The sequence below is a fragment of the Electrophorus electricus genome, chromosome 16 (assembly GCF_041902795.1).
Source record: "Electrophorus electricus isolate QZ-2024a chromosome 16, ASM4190279v1, whole genome shotgun sequence".
Classification (NCBI taxonomy): domain Eukaryota; kingdom Metazoa; phylum Chordata; class Actinopteri; order Gymnotiformes; family Gymnotidae; genus Electrophorus; species Electrophorus electricus.
Window position 1 is genome coordinate 8,260,812 of NC_137512.1, and position 9,189 is coordinate 8,270,000.

A 9,189-nucleotide genomic window follows, 5' to 3' on the forward strand; every position below is an offset into this window, starting at 1 on the left:
TATTAATCTGTGATGGAACCTCTATCTGACCCCAGAACAGTCTAAGCAGGCTTGGATCCTCCTGGGATCAGTGTTTGGAATAGCAGGAAGCAGGAGAGGCTTTTTTCAGCTCTCTACTTTACTGAAAGCAACAGAGCAGCTGTGTAACAGCTCAGGAGACAACTGTTTCACTCAGCTGGCATCAGCTGGTCGATATGAAACACGTTGTGGTGGAGGAAAAGTTCAGCACAGATGCAGGCTGATCGAAATAAAATCCCCGTATCAAATACAACCTCAGAACAAGGTCGTATACCAAAAGAGAAATAGATAAAGCAGTAGCCTTAGGTGAGATGAGCTGAAGTAAAATCCAAAGATAGAAGCTTTTATCAGAGACTTACAAGCACATACTCCTGCCTTATGCTCAACCTTGTGCATTTCGGTGGCCTTCCTCTGCCAGCGATTATGTTGGGATCTTTTAATAAGGCAGGGCCATAAGTCTGTCTGCCATTGCCATAAAGAAGGGTTGTGCAGCAATACATGGGTGGCTCCTGTGATTGATATCCTCTTGCGAGATTAATCTAGACTGAGTAATGATCTTCTGTCTGCATAGATGCTTATTGGCCACGATTCAGGGGCCAGTTCCATCAGTCTGTCGACTGGAAGCCAGGCCTCCAGTCCAGAGTCTGATAAGTTATTCTTTAAAGACAGATACTTTCCATCTCCACAGCTTGAATTCTAGAGTTCTGAGCAAAAGTTGCACTGGGTTGAACAAATGATGTAATGCATCAGAGCCACAGTGCACGCAGTTTATTTATGGCCTTAAATACAAATATAGACCAGATACAAATACAGACCAGATTTGTTACAAGTATAGTTAATTGTCCAGATTTACAAATATTTCCATTGTAAATGTAATGTTTATTTCTTTGAAGCCTGTATATATACACTGTATATACAGCATATATAAAAAATAAAGTTGTACTTTCATATTTCCTTTACTGTCACAAGAGAGTACAGCAGTCTTTGATTCACATGAAAATTTTCTAATTCATACGAGAACTGCCTCAATAATCATAATCCTCAGATGTACATCATAAGGCCTAAGCATATATACAGTGAATGTCTATGAACCAGTATGGAGGGATTGTTGTGCCAATATACAGAAAGCTCCATTCATTCTGCCACTATGTTCTCATGTCCTCACCCAAATATTGACCACCAACATTCAGTTGACTGTGGCAGCATTTGAGGCTGCAGGGTGTGAGAGGGAACCAGAGAGTCACCAAGATGGGGCTAGAGGGGACTTTTGTAGGTATGTAGGTGCTGATGAAAGTGCAGTCATCTGTAGGCCTTGGAGCATTTCTGCCCATTACCTACCACAGAGTGTTGCCCTAAAAACCTTGCAACACCATAGTCTAATGCTATTAATGAGAGTCTTGCATGCAGTGAATACATCACATTAGGCCATAATGGAGCTTTTTACATTCAGAAGAGATTTAGGGGAGGAGGACACACCCTATCCGAATATTTGTCTTCAAATTGCAAAAGTGAGTTTTACTGGGGAAAGGAGCATGCTGTTTGTCCAAATGCACCAATGTCATGTAGTACTGATGAGAGACAGACTTTGCAGCAAGGAGATTAAACAGACCTAAACAAACCATGAATTTTAGCTGAGTGCATGGACTCAGTAAATTTAGTGCAAACTGAAGGCTACAATTTGGTATAAGCGCATTCCATGAGTCAAAAATACTACAAACAATGTAAACACAAGCATACTGACTACCTGCACCTAGAATTCTATGAATTAACTGAATAACAAAGAGAATATCCTGTCCTTTTCTTCAGTTGTACAGTGAAAAGGTGCAACGTTACAGCATTTTTGATCTAAAAAGATTGTAGGTTTAACCAGTAGGCCCTTAAAGTCAATTTATGATGTCATGACTCAAGTGTGCTTTAGGAAACATTCAGCACTGCTTAAAGGTACATTCTGGCAGGTCTAATTAATTTGTTGTTTTACACCACATCAGAGAACAGGCTGACAAATGACTTAATGAGCTTCACTGGCACCTCTTATTACTCGTGCAATTAGAAATGTAATTATGCAGAGCTCCTACTACACGGTAGGTGATGGAATAGAGGGGTTTGAACATCAGGTGTAGCTAGTGTGCAATGTCTTACACCTACACGTACATCACTGAAATATTTTGTAATTCACAACTGTCTATGCTGTGTGCTTCTCAAGTTCATTTGGGTGAATTTTACAATCCAATCCATACCAAGCCATCTGCAAGCTTTGAGGACTAACTACAGTGCTACAGTAAAAACATAATATGGTTTCCATACGCCTGAGTAATGAAATACTGTATAGGCATACAGTTTTGAGGATTAGTGCAATATGAAATGCTTCAGTATAGCATTTCACCAAAAAAGTGTAAATATGACTCGTGATGATAAAGGAGCCAACTGACTGCCAGCCCAGAAGGTGCAGCAGTGAGCATGGCAAATCCTCAGAAACACTCCCTTTACAGCCAAGAGAGGCTGTCCTGATTGCAGTTTAGCTGTCTGGCACTGTGCAAGCAATGCTAAACCAGTGTTGCATCACACATCCTGCAACAACAGCTCCTACACCTGCTGTTTCTGCATTGGAATCTTTTGCCATATCTTCTGAGAGAGATTCCCCATGCTTTTACTGACACTGAATGTTTCAATTTGGAGCCTTCACAGCTGTGGGTGCGAAGCAATTAAAGGGCCTTGTGTCTCACTGAAGAGTAGACGGGGATTTTACATGCTCTCGCGTGTTGGCCGTGATAAGCACCATCATTGAGGAACACCATAATCAGTCACTGCTGTGACTGCACCAGTGCATGGTGAAAGAAAACAGTTCTGAATAGCTACTGAAAGAAATCGCATACCAACGGGTTTTAGAATTTAGCCACACTGGTATTTACTGTAGAATGAAGGAGAATTGAACACAAGCATAAATATGAATTATTAACAGTTTTTGAGTTCTTCTAATTAATAAGTTGCACTCTTTGGCCTTCTCCAGCTTTTACCAAATATCGTTAGTTTACAGAAACAATGTGCAGTGCAACAGGGGTTAAGTCCCCTAAATTCATTTCTACAGTTTAATATAGATTTGATATTGAATCCGATATGGATCTAGTGGTTCAATTTCTCCATCTAGCATGTCCCTGAGAGTTTTCCAACCCATCCTCTATTATCTTACTGTGAGACTTGACTTCAGGGGGTTCTGTTTCTGTGTTGCTGGAGTGGCCTATATGTTCCCTGTGTCCTGTGCCAAGCATGACAGCTGAGGAGCAGGGGAAATGTCCCTTCTCCTGTCTCTGGGCACTCCACACTTTGCCAAAGCAGCAGGCTCCTCTCTGGCCTCTCAGGGTCTGCAGTCTTGGGGGCACACATGCCTCGCATTACTAGCGTCCTCTTCCTGTGAAACAATCCGTGTGTAGGGAAAGTACCAATGCAAGGGCAGGGCAACAAAAGTGAACATCATTTCACAGCCGTTCAGGATAAGACTTTTAATTGGACTTCGGCTCACATAAATAACAATAATTCTCATATATATGAGAATATTAATATTAGACAGTTTTATATAATATATATTTCCCCCTATGATTTACATTCTTTTCTTTCTAAAATTAATAGATTTATTGAAACAGAAGCATTATGATGAATGCACTAGTGTCTGATCATCTAATAAAGACGGGTTGTAATAATTTTTTTCTTTACTTGAGATGTAAAAAATATTCACTGAACAATGGAAATGTAAATAATTCATTAGTCTGTTATATTAAGCGTAGAGAAATGCACAAAAAATTGTAAACCTGATGTGCAGTATCACAGATCTATCAGTGACATCAATGCTGGACATTCTCCATGAACATGTCTTGTATAAAACAGCACAGAGCACTGGAGGAAGTGGTCCCAGCTGGGTCCGAATGGAATTCTAGGTCCCTGTGAAGCGCACTTGACCAAACGGATTGAACCTGTTAAACTCAGAGGTCAACAACTGTCACCCAGAGGTCAACAACCCTCACCAAGACTGAGTCATTTTGAAAAAGCATTGCTTTTAATTCTCTCACACCTAATGGCTCTGGAAATGTTACTCTGTTGTGTTTACTGAGAAAGTCAAATACGTTCACACAGATTTTTCGGCCATGTTAAAGATCGTAATGTTCAAAATGGACTGGTCTGTTGCTTTCCAAAGTGTATAATCCACCATTCCATCTTTATTTTTCAGCTGGCATTATTATAATATGATATGTAGGTCAGCTGAAAGCTGGCTGAGCCCTTCAAAAAAAAAAAAAAAAAAAATTATATTATATGAGAGAGAGAGGGAGAGAGGGAGAGAGAGAGAGAGAGAGAGAGAGAGAGAGAGAACGTGAGAGACTAGGTTTGGAATACAGAAGTGGGCTCTAGGCATTCTTGTGACAATGGAGACTAACAACTTTCCATTTCCACAGGTTTCTACATCAGCATCCTCTGTGTCTTTCTGATATGAGTGACACCTCACAGAAACTGCTCTTCACAAGAAAGCAGCCCCCTGACATAACCTTGCTGAACCTTGATGGACTGAAAAGGTCTTTGTCATAGTTGTGCTGGTCCAATCATTCGGAAGCATGGTTTGGGGTTTCAGTACAAAAGAAAAAGCTTAAAAGAGCAGGGAAATGGCGCATATTTGGCCAAGGGGACACAGGATCAGAAAGTGAAGGGGAGAGACGCCAGTGACGGGTCTGGAGCTGCAGCAGGACAGTGCCCTCAGCAGCACGGCTGCTCTCCGGCCTGGACAGTGTTCAGAAGGATGCACACTTCTGCTCCACGAAGGACGTCAAGTGTAATGAACTATTGCAAATATACGTCGTCTTGCTACACAACCCTTTGTTTGTCTTCTTCTCGCCACTTTAGTACAAGTGATTGTCTACATCACGCCTGCTGATTCCTCCCTGAACATACTGAGGAAGAACATACATGAGGCATGAACTCAAGACAGGAATGAAATAAATAAATCAGGGCAGTTGAGGTTTTAGAGAAAATAACACTGCCACATTCGTTTTGTATGATTTTCAGAAAGTGAATCACAAAATGTTAAAAACCATGATGTGAAAACATAGCATTCTATTGATCTGCTGAGTTACGAGTATCGCAATAATCTGAACCTCCTTTCATCTGGTTCAAATGAATCCAAAACTGAAAAAGTGCACAATGTGTTCTAAAATAGTCCTTTAAAGATTTCCGCTCACCTACAATGCCCTTATGAATCGGCATGAGTGTGAATGGCAAGAAAACATCCATAGATGGGGTCTGTTTTCCAGTAAAAATACTACATGGATCAGTATAGATACAAGTCAAAAATCACCAGTGAGACCATCATGCTTTTCACAAAAACAAAACCTGAAACCAATAGAGTGGGAACAAATCACAGAGGAAATACATACCATGCTATAAATGCCTAGACAAAATGCAAAAAAAATAAAATAAAGGATCACCTTGTTCTCCCTGAATAGGAAAAAGTAGCTTCATCAGATAGTAAATGTTAACCTCAGTAGAAACACCATATCCTTTTTTCTATAGAAGATAAATCCACTATATTCTATCCAAAGGATGTCCCGCCCTGTTCTGAATCAAGTCTTTTTATACCCAAGGGCACTATGTTTAATCTAGAAAGTGCTTTTATGGATACAATAAAAAAAAATCATCATAAATAATTTACATGTTTAAATCCCCTCTCAACTGCTGTCAACAGGGATCTCATAACCCATGACTACTAGTCACCAAGCTCAAATGTCTGCAACTACAATCTTAAAGCCAACTAAGCACATTCTTCAAGCCAAGCTCCACCTATCGCATCCTATCGAACAAAAATGAGAGCCAGCAGTAGGTCTGAATAGAGGGAGAGGAGGTGGAGGGAGGAAGAAAGAGACTGCCAGCCCCCAGCTGCAGAGTGTTCCAGGGGAGTGTTTGTCTATGTTGATGTGTAGGAGGGGTTTTGTGGGGGTGACATTTTAGTTGCAGCCCTTCAAAGTGGAGCCATATGGAGATTCCTGCTGCCGGCACCCGACTTCCTGCTGCTCGGGGCAGTCCACGAAGTCGGGCACGGGCAGGCCGGAGAGGATCATCACCGACTTGTTCCAGATCATGAAGGTGGGGGCCACGGGCAGCAGGAAGGAGACGTCAAACGTGTGCAGGTGCTGTGAGCTCATGGCATCGTAGAAAGACAGTGCGTTGTTGTCGTAGTCCAGCAGCACACCCAGACGACGCAGCTGCAGCGACGCCTCCACCAGCACCTCCTTGCCATTGTGCCGCGCCAGGAAGTTGCTGTTGCAACGCGAGAACACCCACGACGACGAGTTCTTGCCGTTCCACTCGTTCTTTGGGGCAGACTTGTAAGCAACACCCACTGCATACCTGTGGGAGGGAAACAGTGCTCTGTGCAACACAAAAATAACCAGAAGACTTCTGTACTTGTCTAATAGTTGGGTAGTTGAATTATACTGTAAAAGCTATTCACAAGAAAGTACATCTCTGTGGCTACTTGCAAATACAATAGCACACACAACCGATGTGTGGGTTGAGACTCAGCTGTGGCTGAAATGTGGGTGTGTTATTTACCTGTTACAACCTTTGTATCAGGCTGGGAAAAAGCAAGTGAAGCACTTCCATGCAAATACTAATTCACAACAATATGTAACTTACACAGCTGTTACTAAATGTAACCAAGGCCAGTGTATGTTTAAGGAAGGGGCTGCATGAGCCACGGTCCTGCGCCACTGCTGTCAGCAGTTGGCTCACTACTCACCACGTGGAGGCTCCCAGCAGCACCTCCCAATAATGGCAGCCGCTGTCGATGAAGACGTTGCCAGCGGCGCCATAGGAGCCTGTGCCGCTGAAGCGTTCCGGAGTGTGGCTCTTCTTCAGAGAGCTCTCATCCTTCTCCATGGTCAGGCAGTCATTGGACAGGCGCAGCTTCTTATGGGCCGTCTTCGGGTCTAGCTTGAAAGGCTGGCCTGGGGAGGAGAATTGCGAGGTGAACTCCCCTCTACAGCACCAATGTGAACACCCCCTACAGCATTAATGTGGGAACAGAGACGAAGACTGGGGCAGCAGTTCTCAAAGCTGGTTTTGACCTATGCATCCATGCACACACAGACCAGCTCTGTATGAGTTCAAAATAGCTGCAGCAGAGCAGAAAACAATGAAATATGCAGGATAAGATATACCAGGACCAGGACTAGGAACCACAGGCCTCAAACATACATGTTAAATTTAGAACATGGATTTTCTGTTATTCATGCAAATTTGAAGAATAACAAAACATCACATTCCACACAACTGGAAAAACATTATGACCTGGTTATAATACAGTCATGACCAAAGCACATTAACACAAACTTTGGCATTTACAAACTTTGCTGCTTCAGTTTTTATGGTGGTAATTTGCATTAACTCTAGATTTTGAAGCGTGATCAGATGAATTGCAATTAATTACAAAGTCATTCCTTGCCATGAAAATTAACTTGAATCACAAAAATTACTGCACTCCAGTCACTGCATTTCAGCCCTGCCACAAAATGGCCTGCTAACATCATTTCAGTGATATTCTTGTTAGCTCGTTTCCTCATTAGTTAATGAGGAAAAGACAGCTGATATTACTCTCTGTCATGCTGATTAGATGAGCAGATTGGTTGCTTTAAAAGGGTGGTGGTGCTTCAAGTTTTCTGTTAACCATAGTTACCTCCAAGGAAACACGGGCAGTCATCATTGCATTGCATAAAAAGGGGCTTCACAGCCAAGTTCATTGCTGCTTGTAAGATAGCACCTAAATCAACCATTTATCGAATCATGAAGAACTTCAAGGAGGTTCAAGTGCAGTGAAGAAGGCTTCAGGATGCCCAAGAAAGTCAAGAAAGGGACAAGACCATCTCCTAAAGAGGATGCAGCTATGGGATTGGGTCACCACCAGTGCAGAGCTTGCTCAGGAATGGCAGAAGGCAGGTGAGAGTGCATCTGGAGGATGTTTGGTGTCAAGAAGGTCAGAAAGAAGCCACTTCTCTCCGAAAAAAACATCATGGACAGACCAACATTCTGCAGGAAGTAAAGGGATTAGACTGCACAGGACTGGGGTAAAGTTATGTTCTCTGATGAAGCCCCCTTCAGACTGTTTGGGACATCTGGACAAATGATTGTCCGGAGAAGAAAAGGGGAGCGCTACCATGAGTACTGTATCATACCAACAGTGAGGCATCCTGAGACCATTCATGTGTGGGGTTGCTTCCCACCCAAGGGAGTGGGTTTGCTCAAAATCCTGCCTAAGAACACATGAATAAGGAGTGGTATCAAAACATCCTCTAAAAAGAAGGGTCAACACTGTACATATTAAGTCTTTGCTTAAACTGGATGTATTTGTCAATAAAAATTTTTTAAAAAATGCTTATGACTGTAGCTCACAATACCATATAAACATCTGCCAAAATGATCTAAAAAAACTGAGGCAGTAAACTTTGTGAAAACCAAAATTTGTGTCAGTCTCAAAACTTTTGGCCACAACTGTGGACATTCCTTCATATAATTTTTATATATGAATTTATTTACAGGTGTTAGAGAAACACCTAGTCTTGTGACTGTCCTTGTGCTGTAGTGGTGCATTCCCTGCAGTGAAGAGGAGAAACATTGAAGAGGAGAAACAGTGAGCAAGAGGACGAGGACGAGGATATTCTTCTCTCTTGAGAAGTGTGAGGGGAGCTTAAGGCTGACCAAAAGCCAATTCTCCCATTCCTAAAGTAATGCAAAACAATTCAGCAAAACAATCAGCTGCCCCCACCCATTCCCAAAATGCAGATTCCTGCAGCCACCCGGCTACGTGCTGCTCAGTCAATTCTATTAGCGTGTCCTCATCTTTGAACTGCTTATCATTGAGAATGCAGCTTTGAGGAGTGCCTCTGAGAGGCAGCAGGAGAAAACACATGTGCACACACACACACACAAACACACACACACGCAGACACATATGATGTGCCACTGTATGTGTGAACACAGCGAAACAAGAATTATGGTGCCCATTATGGTGAGTCAACACCTTTAAGACAAAAGGAAGGTGAGAATACGAGTGTGCAGAGCAGCGCGCCCAGCCGCAGTGCACCATGCTGGACAACAGCAGACAATGTGGGCGTGCTCCACTGTAAACCGAGAAAGGGC

The 9,189-nt window shown here is 42.6% G+C and overlaps 1 protein-coding gene across 12 annotated transcripts in view; it reads right to left on the reverse strand.

Annotated features, from left to right (window-relative positions):
* Nucleotides 1-771: 771 nt before the first annotated feature.
* mid2 (midline 2) overlaps nt 772-9,189 on the reverse strand; it is an 87,503-nt gene continuing 79,085 nt past the window's right edge. For all 12 annotated transcript variants that reach the window (XM_035531943.2, XM_035531947.2, XM_035531948.2 and 9 more), the window contains 2 exons: nt 6,794-7,001; nt 772-6,402 (listed from right to left, as the gene is read on the reverse strand). In XM_035531943.2, the coding sequence (XP_035387836.1) occupies nt 6,000-6,402; nt 6,794-7,001 (611 nt within the window). In that variant the 3' untranslated portion in view covers nt 772-5,999. The remainder of the gene's footprint in view (nt 6,403-6,793; nt 7,002-9,189) is intronic.